Source organism: Oncorhynchus tshawytscha, linkage group LG26, assembly GCF_018296145.1.
Source record: "Oncorhynchus tshawytscha isolate Ot180627B linkage group LG26, Otsh_v2.0, whole genome shotgun sequence".
Classification (NCBI taxonomy): domain Eukaryota; kingdom Metazoa; phylum Chordata; class Actinopteri; order Salmoniformes; family Salmonidae; genus Oncorhynchus; species Oncorhynchus tshawytscha.
This window is the reverse complement of record NC_056454.1, coordinates 30,984,292-31,008,434: the sequence shown is the minus strand read 5'-3', so window position 1 is coordinate 31,008,434 and position 24,143 is coordinate 30,984,292. Positions and strand designations below refer to the sequence as shown.

The 24,143-nt window shown below is 43.1% G+C and overlaps 2 protein-coding genes across 2 annotated transcripts; both read left to right on the top strand.

Annotated features, from left to right (window-relative positions):
* Window positions 1-900: 900 nt before the first annotated feature.
* LOC112223244 (neuroligin-4, X-linked-like) lies at window positions 901-22,923 on the top strand. Its single transcript, XM_042306986.1, has 9 exons — window positions 901-1,334; window positions 6,534-7,179; window positions 7,318-7,470; window positions 9,693-9,878; window positions 10,031-10,296; window positions 18,647-18,808; window positions 18,969-19,330; window positions 19,460-19,606; window positions 20,263-22,923. Exons 2-9 carry the CDS (start codon window positions 6,693-6,695, stop codon window positions 21,080-21,082), a joined length of 2,583 nt encoding a protein of 860 aa, XP_042162920.1. The 5' UTR covers window positions 901-1,334; window positions 6,534-6,692; the 3' UTR covers window positions 21,083-22,923.
* LOC121841034 (neuroligin-4, Y-linked-like) lies at window positions 22,850-24,143 on the top strand. Its single transcript, XM_042306961.1, has 2 exons — window positions 22,850-22,867; window positions 23,299-24,143. Exons 1-2 carry the CDS (start codon window positions 22,850-22,852, stop codon window positions 23,689-23,691), a joined length of 411 nt encoding a protein of 136 aa, XP_042162895.1. The 3' UTR covers window positions 23,692-24,143.

The window sequence follows — 24,143 nt, the reverse complement described above, 5'->3', positions numbered from 1 at the left end:
AGGAATCCGTGACAGACACCACTGTCCTCAATGGTACTCCCGCTGGCTTTGGTCTTATGTTATGGTAGCTAGCAACGTAGGTTACACTGTTACTACTCGCAGTTCCAGACAGGGCAGGTCACAATGAAGATTGAAAACAACAAACAGCAGGGATCTAGGACCTATTCGTTAACCAGAAGAGCAACTTGGCTGACACACATTGTTTTGTCACTCAGGTCCAATCGGTCTGGATGTTGTCGTGTCAGGGTCTGATTGTTCTCGAGTCCGTTCGGGTCTGGGTCCCCCTTTTTCTTAAATGATCAGGTCCATTCTGGTCTGGTTCTGTTTGTCCTCGGGTCCAGGTCCAACTTTTTGGACCCGAAAATACCTTCATGGGCAATTTCACATATCCACTTTGGGGTGGCAAAGGGAGAATCGTCTTTGTTGCGTGGCATCATTGGTACAGTTAGGGTTAAACTGAGCTGACATTGAGGGCTAAGGATTTGAGGTAATTGGGTGAGTCATGTGTCACACAGTCCAGCTGGAATGGCCCCAGGAAAGAACACAGACATAGGTGGAGACAGAACACACTAATGTGATGTTATCTTGTGACTCAGTCATTTGATTGTTTTTTAAGGTTGTTTGTCATGAAGCTGTTTGTGTGATTTTAAAAAACAACATTCATACAGTATGTATTTTACCATGGTGGTGCTATCGTGTGGTTTTGGCGAAGGCTGCTTTATCCTTTTTGTATCAAATAGAAGAAAGGTATTATGAAGTTATCACATCCCATTTATGTTCCATCTTGCCTGAGACACAGTTCTCCCAACTTGGATCCAGAAGCTAAGATGAGCTGTGCTGTGATTACTGATAGCCTGTCCCGTAAGTGTGTGTTTGTGTGTGTGTGTGTGTGTGTGTGTGTGTGTCCAAGCTGATGAGGGTGCAGGAATCTATTGGCTGCAGGCTCAATTCAACACTTGCCATTAGCATCTTTTGAGAGGGAGAGACAGAGAAAGAAAGACAGAGAGGGGAAGGGAGAGGGAGATGTGAACATCGTGTTTTTGTTATTCATTAACAATAACCACGTCTAGTACCGTATTCAGTTGCGGGGTTCGGACAATAAATACATAGGCTATTCCCCGGAGCTCACGGCGGAATATACCCCAGGCACGTCGCTGGCGCACGAGGCTCTGCAGTCCAGTGACACACGGTCCCGGGATTTCTCTCACCGCTCTCCTGTTCTCTCTCTCCTTCTTGTCTTTTCTTCGCGGTGAAGGATGAAATGCTCTGCCAGCTGACATTTTTTACCGCAGCAGCCACATGAACAGACCAATGGAGCTATGACGTGTGTATCGGTGAGTCTCATTTATCACCCTGTTCTTCTGTGTGTGTGTGTTTGGTGTCCTGTAGGCTGTAACACTCATTACTATTCATCGGATGTTGCGCTTCACAGTGTAAATGTTGTGACTAAAACCCGCTATAAAATGTATTTCACTATAGGCTGTAGATAGATAATATAGCTGGATAGCAGATGGATAAGGTTGCTTTCTTTAGATATGTCCGGAGTCAAAGCGTCATGATCTAAGCTGCACAACCTGTGTCATGGCCACTGTAGCACCTGGGGGGTGTCACTGCAGCGAATGGAGAGGAATGGGCTCTGATTAAAATATACAGCCATATGCAGCTGATACAGGCCCAGACATAGGACGTTGCAGCTGCAGTAGGCCTACCAGTCACAGCTAAGAGATACATTTAGATGTTATTTGTTGTACACAAATATTTACCCCCCCCCCAACAAAAAATAAATAAATCAATTCCATTCAAATGGCATGTTTTGTCATGAATGGAAAGACCAATATCAATACAATAAGAAAAATTACTTGTCCTAAACATTTTAATGCGCATGGGGGGAAGGGGGGGGGGGGTTAGAAACCAATAATTACAATGAGGAAATAGCTAAGGAGTAACATTGGGGTATTTTGTATCTGTTTTTCCCACCTTAATTTATGACAGGTTGTTGTCACATACTGTGCTGCCAGCTCTAAGATTGTTGGCATGTTGATTTTGAATATAGGCAGAAAAGATTATTCCTCTGAAACAATAACGTAATTACACCATGCTATTGCCATGTTATTACCAGTTTATTCTGTGCTGTAGCCTGTAGTCCAATGTAAAATGCTACCAAGATTACTCTCATTTACTTTTTAGTTGGGGCATGAGAGGAGAGCATGTCTCTCAGTTTCTATCATTCTGCACCCTGAAAGGTTGTACAGCTTGTTCTCTCTGGCCAGTGATGTTTTTTTAAATTAGGTCTTCATATCTATACTTTAAAGTCTGCCTTTATTTGCACTATGGGCTTTGTCAAAACGTGCATGCATTTTTTTCCAACTGGCAGTAGAAGAGGGAATTTGCCCAGTTCAGCCCACATGCTAAGAGGAGTCTCAATGTACAGTTGAAGTCGGAAGTTTACATACACTTAGGTTGGAGTCATTAAAACTCATTTTTCAACCACTCCACAAATGTCTTGTTAACAAAGTTTTGGCAAGTCGGTTAGGACATCTACTTTGTGCATGACACAAGTCATTTTTCCAACAATTGTTTACAGACAAATTATTTCACTTATAATTCACTGTATCACAATTCCAGTGGGTCAGAAGTTTACATACACTACGTTGACTATGCCTTTAAACAGCTTGGGAAATTCCAGAAAATTATGTGATGGCTTTAGAAGCTTCTGATAGGCTAATTGACATAATTCGAGTCAATTGGAGGTGTACCTGTGGATGTATTTCAAGGCATACCTTCAAACTCAGTGCCTCTTTGCTTGACATCATGGGAAAATCAAAAGAAATAAGCCAAGACCGCAGGAAAAGAATTGTAGACCTCCACAAGTCAAATCAAATCAAATTTTATTTGTCACATACACATGGTTAGCAGATGTTAATGCGAGTGTAGCGAAATGCTTGTGCTTCTAGTTCCGACAATGCAGTAATAACGAACAAGTAACCTAACTAACAATTCCAAAAAACTACTGTCTTATACACAGTGTAAGGGGATAAAGAATATGTACATAAGGATATATGAATGAGTGATGGTACAGAGCAGCATAGGCAAGATACAGTGGATGATATCGAGTACAGTATATACATATGAGATGAGTATGTAAACCAAGTGGCATAGTTAAAGTGGCTAGTGATACATGTATTACATAAGGATGCAGTCGATGATATAGAGTACAGTATCTACATATGCATATGAGATGAATAATGTAGGGTAAGTAACATTATATAAGGTAGCATTGTTTAAAGTGGCTAGTGATATATTTACATCATTTCCCATCAATTCCCATTATTAAAGTGGCTGGAGTAGAGTCAGTGTCATTGACAGTGTGTTGGCAGTAGCCACTCAATGTTAGTGGTGGCTGTTTAACAGTCTGATGGCCTTGAGATAGAAGCTGTTTTTCAGTCTCTCGGTCCCAGCTTTGATGCACCTGTACTGACCTCGCCTTCTGGATGACAGCGGGGTGAACAGGCAGTGGCTCGGGTGGTTGATGGCCTTGATGATCTTTATGGCCTTCCTGTAGCATCGGGTGGTGTAGGTGTCCTGGAGGGCAGGTAGTTTGCCCCCGGTGATGCGTTGTGCAGACCTCACTACCCTCTGGAGAGCCTTACGGTTGAGGGCGGTGCAGTTGCCATACCAGGCGGTGATACAGCCCGCCAGTCTGGTTCATCCTTGGGAGAATTTTCCAAATGCCTGAAGGTACCATGTTCATCTGTACAAACAATAATATGCAAGAATAAACACCATGGGACCATGCAGCTGTCATACCGCTCAGGAAGGAGATGTGTTCTGGCTCCTAGAGATGAATGTACTTTGGTGAGAAAAGTGCCAATCAATCCCAGAACAACAGCAAAGGAACTTGTGAAGACGCTGGACGAAGCGGTACAAAGGTATCTATATCCACTGTAAAAGTCCTATATCGACATAACCTGAAAGGCCGCTCAGCAAAGAAGAAGCCACTGATTCAAAACCTCCATAAAAAAGCCAGACTACAGTTTGCAGCTGCGCATGGGGACAAAGATCGTACTTTTTGGAGAAATGTCCTCTGGTCTGATGAAACAAAAATAGAACCATGGCCATGGCCATAGTGACCATCTTTATGTTTGGAGGAAAAAAGGGGAGGCTTGCAAGCCGAAGAATACCATCCCAACCGTGAAGCACGGGGGATGGCAGCATCATATTGTGGGGGTGCTTTGCTGCTGAAGGGACTGGTGCACTTCACAAAATAGATGGCATCGTGAGGATGGAAAATTCTGTGGCTATATCGAAGCAACATCTCAAGACCTCAGTTAGGGAGTTAAAGATTGGTTGCAAATGGGTCTTCCAAATGGACAATGACCCCAAGCATACTTCCAAAGTTATGGCAAAATGGCTTAAGAACAACAAAGTCAAGGTATTGTGCCATCACAAAGCCTTAACCTCTATCCTATAGAAAATCTGTGGGCAGAAATGAGCAAGGAGGCCTACAAACCTGACTCAGTTACACCAGCTCTGTCAGGAGGAATGGGCCAAAATTCACCCAACTTATTGTGGGAAGCTTGTGGAAGGCTACCCAAACGTTTGACCCAAGTTAAACAATTTAAAGGCAATGCTACCAAATAGTAATTGAGTGTATGTAAACTTCTGACCAACTGGTAATGTGAAGAAATAAATAAAACTGAAATAAATCATTCTCTCTACTATTATTTTGACATTTCACATTCTTAAAATAAAGTGGTGATCCTAACTGACCTAAGACAGGGAATTTTTACTAGGATTAAATGTCAGGAATTGTGAAAAACGGAGTATAATGTATTTTGCTAAGGTGTATGTAAACTTCAGACTTCAACTGGATATATTCAGTGGGGCAAAAAAGTATTTGGTCAGCCACCAATTGTGCAAGTTCTCCCACTTAAAGAGATGAGAGAGGTCTGTAATTTTCATCATAGCTACACTTCAACTATGACAGACAAATTGAGCGAAAAAAATCCAGAAAATCACATTGTAGGATTTTTAATGAATTTGTTTGCAAATTATGGTGGAAAATAAGCATTTGGTCAATAACAAAAGTTTACATCAATACTTTGTTATATACCCTTTGTTGGCAATGACAGAGGTCAAACGTTTTCTGTAAGTCTTCACAAGGTTTTCACACACTGTTGCTGGTATTTTGGCCCATTCCTCCATGCAGATCTCCTCTAGAGCAGTGATGTTTTGGGGCTGTTGCTGGGCAACACGGACTTTCAACTCCCTCCAAAGATTTTCTATGGGGTTGAGATCTGGAGACTGGCTAGGCCACTCCAGGACCTTAAAATGCTTCTTACGAAGCCACTCCTTCGTTGCCCGGGCGGTGTGTTTGGGATCATTGTCATGCTGAAAGACCCAGCCACATTTCATCTTCAATGCCCTTGCTGATGGAAGGAGGTTTTCACTCAAAATCTCACAATACATGGCCCCATTCATTCTTTCCTTTACACGGATCAGTCGTCCTGGTCCCTTTGCAGAAAAACAGCCCCAAAGCATGATGTTTCCACCCCATGCTTCACAGTAGGTATGGTGTTCTTTGGATGCAACTCAGCATTCTTTGTCCTCTAAACACGACGAGTTGAGTTTTTACCAAAAAGTTATATTTTGGTTTCATCTGACCATATGACATTCTCCCAATCTTCTTTTGGATCATCCAAATGCTCTCTAGTAAACTTCAGACGGGCCTGGACATGTACTGGCTTAAGCAGGGGGACACGTCTGGTACTGCATGATTTAAGTCCCTGGCGGCGTAGTGTGTTACTGATGGTAGGCTTTGTTACTTTGGTCCCAGCTCTCTGCAGGTCATTCACTAGGTCCCCCCGTGTGGTTCTGGGATTTTTGCTCACTCTCTTCTTGTGATCATTTTGACCCCACGGGGTGAGATCTTGCATGGAGATCGAGGGAGATTATCAGTGGTCTTGTATGTCTTCCATTTCCTAATAATTGCTCCCACAGTTGATTTCTTCAAACCAAGCTGCTTACCTTTTGCAGATTCAGTCTTCCCAGCCTGGTGCACGTCTACAATTTTTTTACAATTCTGTCCTTTGACAGCTCTTTGGTCTGGGCCATAGTGGAGTTTGGAGTGTGACTGTTTGAGGTTGTGGACAGGTGTCTTTTATACTGATAACAAGTTCAAACAGGTGCCATTAATACAGGTAACGAGTGGAGGACAGAGGAGCCTCTTAAAGAAGAAGTTACAGGTCTGTGAGAGCCAGAAATCTTGCTTGTTTGTAGGTGACTAAATACTTATTTTCCACCATAATTTGCAAATAAATTCATAAAAAATCCTACAATGTGATTTTCTGGATTTTTTTTTCTCATTTTGTCTGTCATAGTTGAAGTGTACCTATGATGAAAATTACAGGCCTCTCTTGTCTTTTTAAGTGGGAGAACCTGCACAATTGGTGGCTGACTAAATACTTTTTTGCCCCACTGTAATTCAAGGTTTGTCTTTCCATCTTTGTCTGTCTCTATCTTTCTCCCTCCAGGCAGAGCAGTGTGACTGTGTGGAGAGAACTGGGAGGTGAGTGGCTGACCCAGGGAGGAGAAAGACATATTCTGAGACCATCGCTGTTTGAGTGTGTGCTAGACTCACAGTCGGAGTCCTGATCTAAACCAAACACCAACATTCCCACCGTCCCTCCCACATGTCTCCCCCGACTCCCCCCATCCCTCTCCTCTTTCTCCCCTCCTCTCTACTGTGTGTCCTCTCCATGCTCCTGTCCCTGTCCAAACTGAGGGGCATCCTCCCCCCTTTCCTCTCCCTTATCCTGTCCCTCCCCCCTGCTGCTAGCCAGTCAGTCATCACCACGTCCCAGGGCAGACTGAGGGGTCAGTTGACCCCCATGCCCTCTGACCTGCTGGGCCCTGTGGTCCAGTACCTGGGGGTCCCCTACGCCCGCCCCCCCACCGGGGAGAGACGCTTCCAGCCCCCTGAGCCCCCCCTGTCCTGGCCGGGGGTGAGAAACGCCACCCAGTTCTCCCCCGTCTGCCCCCAGCCTGTAGAGGAACACAGCTTGCTGACAGAGATGTTACCTCTCTGGTACTCTGCCAACCTGGACATAGCCAGCGCATACCTGGCACAGCAGAGTGAAGACTGTCTCTACCTCAATATATACGTCCCTACTGAGGAAGGTATGTAGTATGTACAAACACACACACCAATGCACTGCATCAACCTCAACTTATATTATGCATGCACCCACATGTTTCTTTGCTATCTGCAAGAGCTGTTTAGCGCTCTGAAAATATGGCTTGTGTGTGTGTTTCCAGACATCCATGATGAGGGCGGTCTGCGGCCGGTGATGGTGTATGTCCACGGAGGTTCCTACTCAGAGGGGAGCGGCAGCATGATGGACGGCAGTGTCCTGGCTAGCTATGGAAATGTCATCGTCATCACAATCAACTACAGACTGGGAGTACTGGGTTAGTCACTTTCATCATCATCATCATTGTCGTCATCATCACCATCATCACGTCGTTGTGATCATCATCATCATCATCGTTAAATTCTGCCTAATCACCTTTCTGTTACTCTCTCACTGGTTGAAATGTCACATTTCTGTGTTAACACTGGAAATCTAGCAAGCCTGTACACAGCCAGATTCATCTCTTGTGTGTGTGTGTGTGTGTTTGTGTGTGTGTGTGTGTGTTTACGCCTGGTTAGAGGGGAGCCATCAGCTCTGTGTTTATGGCTCACAGTAGGTGGAGTTCAATTAAGCTTATGAGAGAAGGATGAGAGAGGAGAAGTAGGGGTGAGAGAGTAGAGGAGAGAGAGAAGAGAGGCAGGGTGAGAGGCAAGAAGGTGAAGGGAATGGGAGAGAGGGTGAGGGAAGGGGGAGAGAGGAGTGAGGAGGAAAATATAAACTGAAAGAGGTAGTGAGGGAGTGGAGGAGGAGGAAAGATTGGAGTGGAGGAGGAGGAAAAGGGGAGTGGAGGAGGAGGAAAAGAGGGGCAGAGGAAAAGAGGGGGGAGGAGGGGGGAGGAGGAGGAAAAGAGGGGCAGAGGAGGTAAGGAGGGGAGGGGAGGAGGAGAGAAAAGAGGGGCAGAGGAAAAGAGGGGGAGGGGAGGAGGAGGAAAGAGGGGCGGAGGAAAAGAGGGGGGGGAGGAGGAGGAAAAGAGGGGCGGAGGAAAAGAGGGGGCGGGGAGGAGGAGGAAAAGAGGGGCGGAGGAAAAGAGGGGAGAGGGAGGAGGAAAAGAGGGGGAGGAGGAAGAAAAGAGTGGGAGAAGGAGGAAAGGAGGGGCGGAGGAGGAAAAGAGGGGCGGAGGAGGAAAAGAGGGGAGGGGGAGGAGGAGGAAAAGAGGGGGAGGGGAGGATGAGGAAAAGAGGGGAGTGGAGGAGGAGGAAAAGAAGGGGAGGAGGAGGAGGAGGAAAAGAGGGGAGGGGAGGAGGAGGAAAAGAGGGGAGGGGAGGAGAGGAGGAGGAAAGGAGGGGAGGAGGAAAAGAGGGGCGGAGGAGGAAAAGAGGGGAGGGGAGGAGGAAGAAAAGAGGGGGAGGAGGAAAAGAGGGGCGGAGGAGGAAAAGAGGGGAGGGGAGGAGGAAGAAAAGAGGGGGAGGAGGAGGAGGAAAAGAGGGGAGTGGAGGAGGAGGAAAAGAGGGGGAGGAGGAGGAGGAGCAAAAGAGGGGAGTGGAGGAGGAGGAAAAGAGGGGAGGGGAGGAGGAGGAAAAGAGGGCGGAGGAGGAAAAGAGGGGCGGAGGAGGAAAAGAGGGGAGGGGAGGACGAGGAAAAGAGGGGCGGAGGAGGAAAAGAGGGGAGGGGAGGAGGAAAAGGGGATGGGAGGAGGAGGAAAAGAGAGGAGTGGAGGGAGGAGGAAAGACAGGGAGGGGAGGAGGAGGAAAAGAGGAGGAGGAGGAAAAGATGGGAGTGGAGGATGAGGAAAAGGGGGAGGGGAGGAGGAGGAAGAAGGGAGGTGGAGGAAAGGGGAAGAGGATGGTGGGGAGAGGAGGGTTGAAGTGATCTGACATGATCATTTAAGGTCACATGTATCTTGTGGCACAGCCCTCAGTGACACCTACACGCTCCAGCTCATCATGTATATGTCTGTTAGTGACACACTCATGTCCCTAGTGTGGTGTGTGAATTAGTGACACACTCATTTTGCATCTGTGCATGTGTTCAGTGACACACAGATGTTCTGGTGTCCCAGGTCTACCCCAGGTCTGACTGAGGGTGGTGAGCCATGGTCACATGACATCATTAGTCACTGAGTCCTCAGGGTTTGGCTACACTGCAAAACATGTCTGTCAATCTCACCAAGTTTTTTCTTGTGTTAAGACAATGAATATTGTCTACAGTAAGGCTTCACAACTGCAGCCACATACTGGGTTAGGCTTAGGTTGTAACAGCATACTGTAATACTTGTTATTATTGATTTATTAAAATCATTAATGAGAGATTCATAAGTATCTGCCGTAGTAGCCAATCCCTAGTGAGCCGACTACATGTAGTCCCTGTAAGGAATAAAACCTAGTGTTTCCCTTTAGTTCCTAGCCCATATTTACATCCTGCTGTTCATATCATTGATGAAAATTATTTTTAAATATGATATTCCTGTTTGATGTGTTATTTTTAAATATAATTTTACTTTTGATATTTACTAGACTTTCCTTTTATATTTTTGTGTATTTTTATGTGTTATTTCTTCAGGTTTCCTCAGTACGGGTGACCAGGCAGCTAAAGGCAACTATGGTCTGTTGGACCAGATCCAGGCTCTGCGCTGGGTGAAGGAGAACATTGCTGCATTCAGCGGAGACCCAGACAGAGTCACTGTGTTTGGCTCTGGGGCTGGAGCCTCCTGTGTCAGCCTGCTAACTCTGTCCCACTACTCTGAGGGTAAGTAACCTCTTACCCCTGAACCCAACCTCTGAACCCTTACCCTTGACCTCTTAACTTCTGTCAGCCTCGTCACATTTCTCAAAGAGTCACCTCCAATTCCTGACCTATAAACTCTGAACTCTAACCTCTGTCAGCATGCTGTGTATCAGATCTGTTCCAGAAGGCGATCATCCAGAGTGGGACAGCCCTGTCCAGCTGGGCGGTCAACTACCAGCCAGGGAAGTATGCAAAGCTGCTGGGGGACAAGGTGGGCTGCAGCCTGGAGGACTCATCAGAGCTGATCGTCTGTCTGCAGGGGAAGACCTACCAGGAGCTGCTGGAACAGAACATCACCCCAGCTAAATACCACACCGCCTTCGGACCTGTCATCGACGGTGATGTCATCCCTGATGACCCCCAGATACTCATGGAGCAGGTGAGAAAATATAACACACTCTATGGTTTATATACACTGTGTATACCAAACATTAAGAACACCTTCCTAATACTGAGTTGCATCTTGATACACACAGGAAACCGTTGAGCAGTTGCAGTTCTTGACACAAACCGGTGCGCCTGGCACCTACTACCATACCCTGTTCAAAGGCATCTTTTGTCTTGCCCATTCCCCCTTTGAATGGCACTCATACACATCTACACTGATTGAAGTGGATTAAAGTGATATCAATAAGGGATCAGAGCTGTCACCTGGATTCACCTGGTCAGTCTATGTCTTGTAAAGAGAAGTTGTTTTTAATGTTGTGTATATTACTCAGTGTAGATTATACATGTATTACAAGTTATATGGTTTATTCGTTTTGGCAAGATTTCATTTTGGGTTCTGAGATGAGGGTTAAGGATGCATTATATATATATATTATATATATACAGTGCCTTGCGAAAGTATTCGGCCCCCTTGAACTTTGCGACCTTTTGCCACATTTCAGGCTTCAAACATAAAGATATAAAACTGTATTTTTTTGTGAAGAATCAACAACAAGTGGGACACAATCATGAAGTGGAACGACATTTATTGGATATTTCAAACTTTTTTAACAAATCAAAAACTGAAAAATTGGGCGTGCAAAATTATTCAGCCCCTTTACTTTCAGTGCAGCAAACTCTCTCCAGAAGTTCAGTGAGGATCTCTGAATGATCCAATGTTGACCTAAATGACTAATGATGATAAATACAATCCACCTGTGTGTAATCAAGTCTCCGTATAAATGCACCTGCACTGTGATAGTCTCAGAGGTCCGTTAAAAGCGCAGAGAGCATCATGAAGAACAAGGAACACACCAGGCAGGTCCGAGATACTGTTGTGGAGAAGTGTAAAGCCGGATTTGGATACAAAAAGATTTCCCAAGCTTTAAACATCCCAAGGAGTACTGTGCAAGCGATAATATTGAAATGGAAGGATTATCAGACCACTGCAAATCTACCAAGACCTGGCCGTCCCTCTAAACTTTCAGCTCATACAAGGAGAAGACTGATCAGAGATGCAGCCAAGAGGCCCATGATCACTCTGGATGAACTGCAGAGATCTACAGCTGAGGTGGGAGACTCTGTCCATAGGACAACAATCAGTCGTATATTGCACAAATCTGGCCTTTATGGAAGAGTGGCAAGAAGAAAGCCATTTCTTAAAGATATCCATAAAAAGTGTTGTTTAAAGTTTGCCACAAGCCACCTGGGAGACACACCAAACATGTGGAAGAAGGTGCTCTGGTCAGATGAAACCAAAATTGAACTTTTTGGCAACAATGCAAAACGTTATGTTTGGCGTAAAAGCAACACAGCTCATCATCCTGAACACACCATCCCCACTGTCAAACATGGTGGTGGCAGCATCATGGTTTGGGCCTGCTTTTCTTCAGCAGGGACAGGGAAGATGGTTAAAATTGATGGGAAGATGGATGGAGCCAAATACAGGACCATTCTGGAAGAAAACCTGATGGAGTCTGCAAAAGACCTGAGACTGGGACGGAGATTTGTCTTCCAACAAGACAATGATCCAAAACATAAAGCAAAATCTACAATGGAATGGTTCAAAAATAAACATATCCAGGTGTTAGAATGGCCAAGTCAAAGTCCAGACCTGAATCCAATCGAGAATCTGTGGAAAGAACTGAAAACTGCTGTTCACAAATGCTCTCCATCCAACCTCACTGAGCTCGAGCTGTTTTGCAAGGAGGAATGGGAAAAAATTTCAGTCTCTCGATGTGCAAAACTGATAGAGACATACCCCAAGCGACTTACAGCTGTAATCGCAGCAAAAGGTGGCGCTACAGAGTATTAAACTTAAGGGGGCTGAATAATTTTGCACGCCCAATTTTTCAGTTTTTGATTTGTTAAAAAAGTTTGAAATATCCAATAAATGTCGTTCCACTTCATGATTGTGTCCCACAATGTTGTTGATTCTTCACAAAAAAATACAGTTTTATATCTTTATGTTTGAAGCCTGAAATGTGGCAAAAGGTCGCAAAGTTCAAGGGGGCCGAATACTTTCCCAAGGCACTGTATATATACAGTGGGGAGAACAAGTATTTGATACACTGCTGATTTTGCAGGTTTTCCTACTTACAAAGCATGTAGAGGTCTGTCATTTTTTATCATAGGTACACTTCAACTGTGAGAGACGGAATCTAAAACAAAAATCCAGAAAATCACATTGTATGATTTTTAAGTAATTAATATGCATTTTGATTTAAGGACATAACTCTCCCATTCCAATTTACAATATCATTTAAGAACAAAATACCCTTTTCAAATATCTTTCCCATAAATACAGGTATTTTATCAACCAGCACATTTGAGTTCAGCCATTATATTTGTTCTATCTTTTCAGGGGGATGAAATTGAAATTGTAGCCAGCTCTGCAATGATTGTTTGAAAAAGAGAGAAACTTTGAAAAAAGTATTATTTTCAATTAATTGAAAATGAGACATGGCTCTCAATCTATACAAAGGCAAAAAGGCAATTTTTTAACAATGGTTGAGCTTTTCTTAGTAATCTACTTGAGAACCATTTAGGGTTCAAATAAAACTTTTGAATGAATGAACTTTTGAGTGAAGCTTTTAGAGAGAGGTTTAGTGCTTTTGTCACGATTGTTGTTGTATGAATCGGACCAAAATGCAGCGTGGTATGGTTCCATCATCTTTTATTAGAAGTCAAACACACAGAAAACAGTAAAGCGCAAAAACGAAACGTGAAGCTAATGTAGTGCTCACAGGCAACTATACATAGACCAGATCCCACAAAGCACAATGGGGAAATGGCTGCCTAAATATGATCCCCAATCAGAGACAAAGCTAAACAGCTGCCTCTGATTGGGAACCATACCATGCCAACATAGATATATAATAACCTAGATAACCCACCCTAGTCACACCCTGACCTAACCAACATAGAGAATAAAAAGCTCTCTATGGTCAGGGCGTGACAGCTTTTATATTTTATAATCTCAACCCACCCAATTCATATTCATTATATAGATAGGCATGTTATATTTTATCTGGTTTAGCATCCCAGATAAAGCAAAATAGTTTTTGCTCATATGATTTGAAAAACGAATCCTCAGGAGTAGGCAGCGCCATAAGTAAGTGAGTAAACTGAGATATGACTATGGAGTTAATCAGGGCAATTTTTCCATAAATAGACAGGTACAACCTCTCCATGGTTGCAGGAGCTTGTCTATTTTTTTTTACAAGTTTTCTATTGAAATTCATTGTGGAGAGCTTATTTATATATGTTGTGATATGAATACCGAGTATGTCTACTTCACCATCAGGCCATTTTATAGGTAAACTGCAGGGTAATGTAAAAGTTATATTTTTTAAGGATCCAATACGTAATATTGCACACTTGTCATAATTAGGTTTTAGTCCAGAGAGTACAGAAAAGTTATCTTCAATGAGACATTGCAGGGATCTAGCTTGCGGACTTAATATAAAACTTGAGTCATCAGCATACATGAACACCTTTGTTTTCAAGCCTTGGATTTCGAATCCTCTAATGTTGTTATTGGATCTGCTTTTAATAGCTATTTCGATGGCCACAACGAATAGATATGGTGACAGCGGACACCCTTGTTTGACAATTCAAAACTCTCTGAGAAGTAGCCGTTAAAAATAAAATCCAGTCCTACTTTATCAAATGCCTTTTCAAAATCCGCTATAAATACCATTCCTGGCTTATTATATGTTTCATGATGTTCTATTATTTCTAGTAGTTGTTGTATATTATCATCAATGTATCATCCATGTAAAAAACCTGTCTGATCAGGATGAACAATACCTGTTAAAACCGTTTTTAATTCTGAGTGCCATGCATTTTGCTAGTATTTTTGCATTACAACATTGAAGTGTTAGGGGCCTCCAGTTTTTTAGATAGACTGGAAAAGACCCATATCTGCCATCTGGGTCTTGTTTTAATAATAGAGAAATCAGACCTTCCTGCTGAGTACCTGACAGACTACCATTTCCATAGGAGTAGTTAAAACAATCTAACAATGGAGATTTTAGTATATCAAAAAATACTTGATATACCTCTACCGGTATGCCATCAAGCCCTGGGGTTTTTCCAGACTGAAAGGATTTAATAGCCTCAAAAGGTATTTCTCTGTAATTTGGTCTTCTCACTGATCTTTCTGTACATTTGTTAATTTTCCATTTTTTATGTTATTTGGGAAGAATTCCTTACCATAATCTTCATTCAGTGAGAAAGGATGAGACGGAAAAGAGAACATCTGCCTAAAATAATTATCTTCCTCTTTTAAAATATCACATAGATGAAACATAGATGACTCTGTCTTCAGTAACGAGTTTCTGCAAATTATTTTTTGTTAGCGTTCCTGTATTGGAGATTCAGGAAGAATTTTGTCCATATTCCATCCAGTTTGCTTTATTTTTGTAATAGATTACATTAGATCGTTCTTGAATAAGTTCCTCAAGTTCTTTTTGTTTTTCCTCTAACTTATTTTGTATCTCTGTAGTATCGTTTTTATTGCTATCTACCTGTACTATTAGTTCATGGATTTCCCTTGTTAGTCTTGTCTCTTTAGCCAGAAACTGCTTTGTTATTATTGATGAATATTGAATTGAATGACCCCTGAAGGTACATTTAAAGGTATCCCAAACAATAAGGGGATTTGCTGAACCTATATTATAGGTTCAGTTATAAATGATTTTGTCTTAGTTAAAAATAAGTTGTTCTCCAGTAAACTTTTTTTATTTATTTATTTATTTTATTTCACCTTTATTTAACCAGGTAGGCTAGTTGAGAACAAGTTCTCATTTGCAACTGCGACCTGGCCAAGATAAAGCATATCAGTGTGAACAGACAACACAGAGTTACACATGGAGTAAACAATTAACAAGTCAATAACACAGTAGAAAAAAAGGGGAGTCAATATACATTGTGTGCAAAAGGCATGAGGAGGTAGGCGAATAATTACAATTTTGCAGATTAACACTGGAGTGATAAATGATCAGATGGTCATGTACAGGTAGAGATATTGGTGTGCAAAAGAGCAGAAAAGTAAATAAATAAAAACAGTATGGGGATGAGGTAGGTAAAAATGGGTGGGCTATTTACCGATAGACTACGTACAGCTGCAGCGATCGGTTAGCTGCTCAGATAGCAGATGTTTGAAGTTGGTGAGGGAGATAAAAGTCTCCAACTTCAGCGATTTTTGCAATTCGTTCCAGTCACAGGCAGAGCATACATAGAGCATACAAGTCGCAGTGGTGGGTGGTATAAGGTGCTTTAGTGACAAAACGGATGGCACTGTGATAAACTGCATCCAGTTTGCTGAGTAGAGTGTTGGAAGCAATTTTGTAGATTATTAAATTTCCAATATCCCCATCCATGTTGAAAATCTATAAGAGTTATGTGAATGCCAATTAGATGATGATCCGATTGCATTCTGTCTCCTATTAAAACTATTTTAACCTTTGATGCAAGAGAGAAAGAGACAAGAAAGTAGTCCAGACGACTAGCTTGATTAAGTCTCTTCCATGTATATCTCACTAGGTCTGGGTTTTTTAGTCTCCAAATATCCACTATTTCTAATGTGTCCATAATTTTTGCGATTTCCTTAAAGGCCCTGTGATGATAGTTTGTAGAGTGATTACCTTTACGGTCCATTGAGGTACTTAACACTGTGTTATAGTCTCCTACCATAATGATTAGATCATTTGTTGCCTGTAAGTTCAATAAATTGGTATAAATGTTTTCGATGAAGTGTGGATCATCCTGGTTTGGATCATATAGATTAATGAGCCAAATCTATTTTTCATCCACTTGCGAATCATGACTATTTGCACATTCAGATCGAAATTTTTGTTAATTAATATCATCACACCTTTTGAGTTCCTTTGTCCATGACAGAAAATTATTTCACCACCCCATTCCTTTTTTCCACACAACTTCATCTAAGGATGTAGAGTGAGTTTCCTGTAAACAGTATATGTTATATTCCTTTTCATTTTAGCCATGTAAAGACTGATCTTCTTTTTTTATAATCTGCTAAACCATTACAATTATAACTGGCTATACTTATTTCACCCCTTACCATAACTAGATACTATTCTCAGTCTAAATTGACCATAATTAGTGATTGTAAAGTTACTGCCATCAGAGGTATTATGAAGGTCAAAACTAGAGCTTTCAAATGTCTGATTATTTAGAATTCAAGAAATAGGTTCTAGCAATATTGTTTTATTCCCTTGCCTGTTTGCCTGTGAGCCAATGCCACAGATGTTAGAACATTGAGACAAGATATTATGTGTGTAGCAAATCTGAATCTGATGTGTATGATATTGAATGTGATATAATGAGTGTGTACGATGTCTGTATAAGTGTAAGACTATAATGTGTGTTGTCCCAAATAAATAATAACTCTGCCAATTTGCATGGTTGAGTGTCTATGTGTGTAACATGTAGTGCGTAGAGCCTTAATATTCATGATGATAATTGTAATCCATATCGTATCACCATCATAGTTGCATCATAATTATCTTTAACATAATTGAAAAACACATCCTAGCATTTCCATAGCGATTGACGTTTCACATGATCATGAAAAAGACCTTGCATTACTCTAGAGACGGCTTCGCTACAGTACAAATGTGTTCCGTACAATATGTTATTATTCCCCAATGCCCCTATTCTGATATCTTCCCCTTGCTTGTTGTTAACAAATAAACTTGTAGACAAATACATAAAAATGATAGACTAACAATAAACATATTAATGGGGCGGCAGGGTAGCCTAGTGCTTAGAGCGTTGGACTAGTAACCAAAAGGATGCAAGTTCAAATCCCTGAGCTGACAAGGTTCAAATCCCGAGCTGACAAGGTACAAATCTGTCATTCTGAACAGGCAGTTAACCCACTGTTCCTAGGCTGTCATTGAAAATAAGAATTTGTTCCTAACTGACTTGCCTAGTTAAATAAAGGTTTAAAAAAAATGGAGGAGAGAAAGGGAGAGCAGGATCAGGTGTGTGTGTGTGTGTGTGTGTGTGTGTGTATGTATGTATAAATCCCTATGTGTAAGCAATCATGTAATTGAGTATGTGTGAGTTCATATCCACTTCATAATGTTCTGGTATTTTTACAGTTTCCATACCTTCTTTTTTTCGAAACCTGAAGGCCCTGTAGAATTTAGTACAGCCACGGGGTTATGGAGCTGTCTGGGAATAGCTGTACATCTATAAAGAGTTTGTTCACAATGATAAAGGCACGCCTACCATCCTCCCTTTGTTGTCTTTGTACCGGATACAGTCTCTTACGACGTTCGTTTATCTCCCTTGGAAATTGGTAATTGAGACCGAATTTGGTCCCTTTAAGCTCCCTTCCCCTGCTTTTGAGCAGCTCCTTTTGTAGGTAGTGTTCAAATGATCGGTTGGGGACCCTTGGTCTTGTCACTCTGAGCTCCAAGTCTGTGTACTCCGTGGAAAGCCACCTTGTTTACAGTCTCTGTAGTAAGTTTCAAGTCGGATTGCATGAATGTTCTGATCGCGCCTGGATTATTGGATGCGTCCTCAGGAATCCCAGAAAAAAAAAAGATTTTCATGCATGCTACGACTTTGTATGTCTACTAGTGACTCCTTCATCACCCTGTTTTTCCTGAGTAGACAATCCATGTCGGAATCCTGGATTTTTACCTTGGCTGTGAGTGTCTTTTTTTCTCTCTTTGGTGCGTGAGAATTTCACTCTGGCAGAAGTCCAAACTCCCCCTCAGACCTGCTACATCCTCACACAACTTTTCCAGTGTTGCATGGATTCCAGCCAGAGCACTAGCCTCTACCTCAATGGTAAATCGTCCGTGATTAATCTGTTTTTCTTTTTTTGTCTGGTTAAAGTTATTTTGTGAGGTGGTCGGATCTTTCCATGATGGAGTATGTTGTTCCTCCATATCTTAAAGCTGTTGGTACCTGTCGATTTCCCTCAGGATCTGCTTGGTATCCTGATTGGCTCTTTACTGCAACCAGTTGTTTTACGAAAAGATAACAATGAGTCTTTCCCACGACAACGGCAGGTGTCTGTAGTACAGCCAGCTAGCACTCGCGGAATCCACGCAAAAAAATGAACACAAACTTGCAGTCCCAGCCGTAAAGGTTAACCGTGTCGTGGAATCCTTAGCAACAAAACTTTAGTTCGGATTAAAATCGTTTTAATGAAAATGTTTTAATATAAACAACAAACCAAGTGTAGACAGTACAATGTTCTGTTGCGCATAATATTGCATAATATTGTTATTGACAACCCTGTTCTTCACACACAGGGGGAGTTCCTCAACTATGACATCATGCTGGGTGTGAACCAGGGGGAGGGGCTTAAATTTGTTGACGGGATGGTCAATGGGGAGGATGGCGTCTCCGGCGACGATTTTGACTTTGCCGTGTCAGACTTCGTGGACAGTCTCTACGGCTACCCGGAGGGGAAGGTAGGCTGCAGGAAAATGTCTATCCACATCCAGTGCTTCTATGCAGTTGCTGGAGGGCAAAGAATATGTTCAGCAAAAAGTAAAAATAGACTCTGCCTACTGCAATCCATCTATGCTCCCATGTGCTTTATTGACAAGGTATTTTTTATCCTTGCGGTAGGACACGTTGAGAGAGAGCATCAAGTTCATGTACACAGACTGGGCCGACCGGGAGAACCCTGAAACCCGGCGGAAGACGCTAGTCGCTCTGTTCACTGATCACCAGTGGGTGGCGCCGGCAGTGGCCACAGCAGACCTCCACGCCCAGTATGGATCACCAACATACTTCTACTCCTTCTACCACCACTGTCAGAGTGACGTGTCACCCGCCTGGGCTGACTCCGCCCATGGAGATGAGGTGCCGTATGTGTTCGGTCTGCCGCTGATCGGACCCACGGACCTCTTCAACTGTAACTTCTCTAAAAACGACGTGATGCTCAGCGCCGTGGTCATGACATACTGGACCAACTTCGCCAAGACAGGGTGAGATAAATGTTTTGTATAACTCTTTCTCTAAGAAACATCTCTTACTTTCCTCTAATGAATGGTAAAGTAACTATGATTAACCTTTAAGATAACTTTTCCTGACTGTGTTTTTCTTCTCTGTCTCAGAGATCCTAACCAGCCAGTGCCCCAGGACACCAAGTTCATCCACACCAAACCCAACCGCTTTGAGGAGGTGGCCTGGGCCAAGTATACCCCCAAGGAACAGCTTTACCTGCACATCGGCCTGAAGCCACGCGTCAGAGACCACTACAGGTAGATACGATAATCACAGACCATTACAGACCACTACAGGTAGATACAATAATCACAGACCACTACAGGTTGATCAAATTATCACAGACCACTACAGGTAGATCAGATCATCACAGATCACCACAGACCATTGCAGACCACTACAGGTAGATCAGATCATCACAGACCATTACAGACAACTACATGTAGATCAGATCATCACAGACCACTACAGGTAGATCAAATTATCACAGACCACTACAGCTAGATCAGATCATCACAGATCACCACAGACCATTACAGACCACTACAGGTAGATCAGATCATCACAGACCATTACAGACCACTACATGTAGATCAGATCATCACAGACCACTACAGGTATATCAGATCATCACAGACCATTACACGTAGATGTTTCCCTGCCTGCTTTTCTTGCTGCTGCCATATCTTGTTAAATAATGTATAATGAACCACTTTGCACTATTAGCACTTCATGCTAGCAGCACTTGCCACTTCCCCCTTCTATCTGTTTAATGTATAATAACTATAATTTATAATGTATGATGTTATCTTATGTTATTGGGTATATTTTGTCAGATTCCTTGTGAAATGTAGTTTTTCTTTTTATGGATGATGATTCTGCTGCAAAACAAAAAACTTTTCTCTACCTCCAGAGCCACCAAGACAGCGTTCTGGCTGCAGCTGGTTCCCCACCTCCACAACATCAACGAGTTGCTGCAGTACGTGTCCTCTGCAACCCACAGCCCTCCCCAGGACACAACTCCTCACTCCTACACCAAGCGGCTGTCTAAAGGCCTGGGCTTGGGAAGCACGCGCCACCCCAACCCCCCGTCCACGCCCCAGGCTCCGGCACTGCAGGGGGAGGAGCTGCAGGTCCCCCACCCCGTCATGGAGGACTACTCCACTGAGCTGAGCGTTACCATCGCAGTGGGAGCCTCACTCCTCTTCCTCAACATCCTGGCCTTTGCTGCTCTGCTCTACAAGAAAGACAAGCGCAAGATGGAACATCGCAGGCCGCCACGCCCACCTCCACGCCATGATATCATCAATGCTGACATCACACACCAGCTGCAGGGGGAGGGGCTTCTGAAGCAGCTGGAGGCTGAGGCCCTGCATCAACACAACACCCTGGAGATACACGACACACACAACATACACCACACGCTGGAGGCTCTTGACACGCTGGACACACAGGACATCTACAACACTCTGGACACCCTGCGACTGACCTGTCCACCAGACTACACCCTGACCCTGAGACGCTCCCCTGACGATGTGCCCCTGATGACTCCCAGGTCTCTGCCCATGACCCCTGGCTCTCACCCCACCACCCCCATGACCCCCATGACACCTGGATCTGTTGTGGGGATGCAGCCCATGCAGGGCTTTAGTCCTTACAGTAACACACACTTGCCCCATACGCACACGCACACACACCCCAACACACACACACACGCCACCACACGCGTATAACCACAGACAGAGATAGAGCAGGACAGTTTCTCCAGTCCAACTAAGACGACGATCCAGTCTGCCATGTTGCATGTGTAGAACACAGAGGGAGTGGAAGTGATGAACTCTGAGAGAGGGAGTAATGTGCATCAGTAAATGGAACATTATGAATGGGAACATCCAGAATGGCTGCCAATATGGTCCATACATCATGGAAACATTGCTTGTCTATAAGCTGCATCAAAAATGGTCTGGGTTGCCGTGTGACTTGCTCTGGAGTGGTGCTTCTGGGTTGTGCAGATCAGATCAGACTACTAACTGAACCACTCTGGGAAAAACTTGAAGAACCAGTGAAATTTGAATGTAGAATTTTTCAATTGCAATGAAATCCTTCAGAGGCTCAACGTTCCCTGCAGCTCTGTGCTCAGCCTGGCCATAGATGTGGTCTGAAGGATAGGAAAAGACAGACAGTGTGAACAACAGACAGACTGGGAAAGATTCAGACTCTATTCCTGGCCTTTAGGTCAAAGGCCTCTGAAGGGTTTAACAATAACAACTTCAACAGTCCAAAGGTCACATCTACCAACCAGCAGTCTGTTCAAATATGTAAATAACTTGTAAACATGATGGAGAAAAGATTGTAAGATTTAAAGGTTTTACTGTTTTATTGCATCAAAATATGTTATTTAAGGCTTTAATTTGAGTTGATTATAAATGTATAGGTCCTCAGAACAAGATGTCATTTTACGCTTACTTCTGACATCTTAACCCTGACCCTAATCCTAACCCTAATTATATATCTATGCCCACGCTCTTCTCTGATCCGAGACTTGTACTTGGACATGGAACTGGGTCTGTCCTTGGCCCTCTCTCTGTCATGGTCCCTTACCTTTGTCCTTAGGCTAAAGGCGTCAGCATGCTTTAGTTCGAATGAGGGTGCTCGCATAATCCCTTAAAATACCTTTGTTTGAAAAATGAAAAATAAGCGGCAATAGTACTGTCTGTCCATTTTTTCAGATGACGTAGCCACTTCCCCAAAATAGTCAAGAAATCTTTAATTAATTTTGACGTTTTTTGTCAAGGAGATCTAATTCACGCAATTTGACACCTAACTAAGATGTATGGTACAGTATTTCTCAAGTGAAAAAAATCTGCATCAGAACGAGTTGTTTCGAGTTGAATGACAACAGGCACTTCATTGAACAATTCCGACGAGGGGGCGTAGACTTCGGCTTGCCTCGCGAAAAACATTTAGTGTGCCTGAACAGTTGAAAAAACCCTTGCCAAAGTCCAAAACAAACAAAAACATTGCAATGTGTTGTTATAATATATGTACAAACTGTTCTGAACTGTTCTGGAAGCATGCGGACGCCTTAACCCCTGACCTGTAACCACTGACCCTGACTTCTAACCCTGATCCACATCCTAACCTCGACCCTCATCCTAACCTCAACCTGTCTATGAACCCTTATTTTAGTCCCATACCCTAGACCCCTTACCCGAAACGCTGACTTCTAACCCAGAAACTTAACTGATCAGTTGACCTGAAATCGGAATTCAATCATGCTGAAGTCTAAAACGCTACGATTGAATTCCGTCCCGACACATATTCTGCATTTGTGAGCTTTTTGAACCACGAACGTAACCTAAATAATATCATATACTGTATTGTATTTAAAGAAAGCTGAAACAGTGGATCTGAAACGAGGAATCTTATTTGAAATGCTACCATAGGCTAGATTAGAAGATGTCTTTTTATATAATTATTTTCAGTTTCTGCGTAAACGGATGGAAGGAGTCTTTGCTGTATGAGAACTTTCTGCTGCATTTTGTTAAATAAAATATATCTGTATTTTACCATTTATATGCTTCTCATATACAGTGCCTTCAGAAAGAATTCACACCCCTTGACTGTTTCCATTTTTTTGGTGTTACAGCCTGAATTTAAAATAGATTAAATTGAGATGTTGTGTCACTGGCCTACACATAATACCCCATAATGTCAAAGTGGAATTATGTTTTTAGAAATGTTTACAAAATAATTAAAAATGAAAAGCTGAAATGTCTTGAGTCAATAACTATTCAACCTCTTTGTTATGGCAAGCCTAAATAAGTTCAAGATTGAAAATGTGCTTAACAAGTCACATAATAAGTTGCATGGACTCACTCTGTGTGCAATAATAGTGCTTAACATGATTTTTGAATGACTACCTCATCTCTGTACCCCACACATACAGGGGCTTCTGAAGCAGCTGGAGGCTGAGGCCCTGCATCAACACAACACCCTGGAGATACACGACACACACAACATACACCACACGCTGGAGGCTCTTGACACGCTGGACACACAGGACATCTACAACACTGTGGACACCCTGCGACTGACCTGTCCACCAGACTACACCCTGACCCTGAGACGCTCCCCTGACGATGTGCCCCTGATGACTCCCAGGTCTCTGCCCATGACCCCTGGCTCTCACCCCGCCACCCCCATGACCCCCATGACACCTGGATCTGTTGTGGGGATGCAGCCCATGCAGGGCTTTAGTCCTTACAGTAACACACACTTGCCCCATACGCACACGCACACACACCCCAACACACACACACACGCCACCACACGTGTATAACCACAGACAGAGATGGAGCAGGACAGTTTCTCCAGTCCAACTAAGACGACGATCCAGTCTGCCATGTTGCATGTGTAGAACACAGAGGGAGTGGAAGTGATGAACTCTGAGAGAGGGAGTAATGTGCATCAGTAAATGGAACATTATGAATGGGAACATCCAGAATGGCTGCCAATATGGTCCATACATCATGGAAACATTGCTTGTCTATAAGCTGCATCAAAAATGGTCTGGGTTGCCGTGTGACTTGCTCTGGAGTGGTGCTTCTGGGTTGTGCAGATCAGATCAGACTACTAACTGAACCACTCTGGGAAAAACTTGAAGAACCAGTGAAATTTGAATGTAGAATTTTTCAATTGCAATGAAATCCTTCAGAGGCTCAACGTTCCCTGCAGCTCTGTGCTCAGCCTGGCCTTAGATGTGGTCTGAAGGATAGGAAAAGACAGACCGTG

Excerpts from the sequence above, each read along its gene's own strand:
- LOC112223244 (XM_042306986.1), top strand. The coding sequence starts at position 6,693 with ATGTCTCCCCCGACTCCCCCCATCCCTCTCCTCTTTCTCCCCTCCTCT. Across the intron at positions 7,180-7,317 it reads ATACGTCCCTACTGAGGAAG|ACATCCATGATGAGGGCGGT; the intron begins GTATGTAGTATG and ends GTGTGTTTCCAG. Across the intron at positions 18,809-18,968 it reads ACGGCTACCCGGAGGGGAAG|GACACGTTGAGAGAGAGCAT; the intron begins GTAGGCTGCAGG and ends TCCTTGCGGTAG.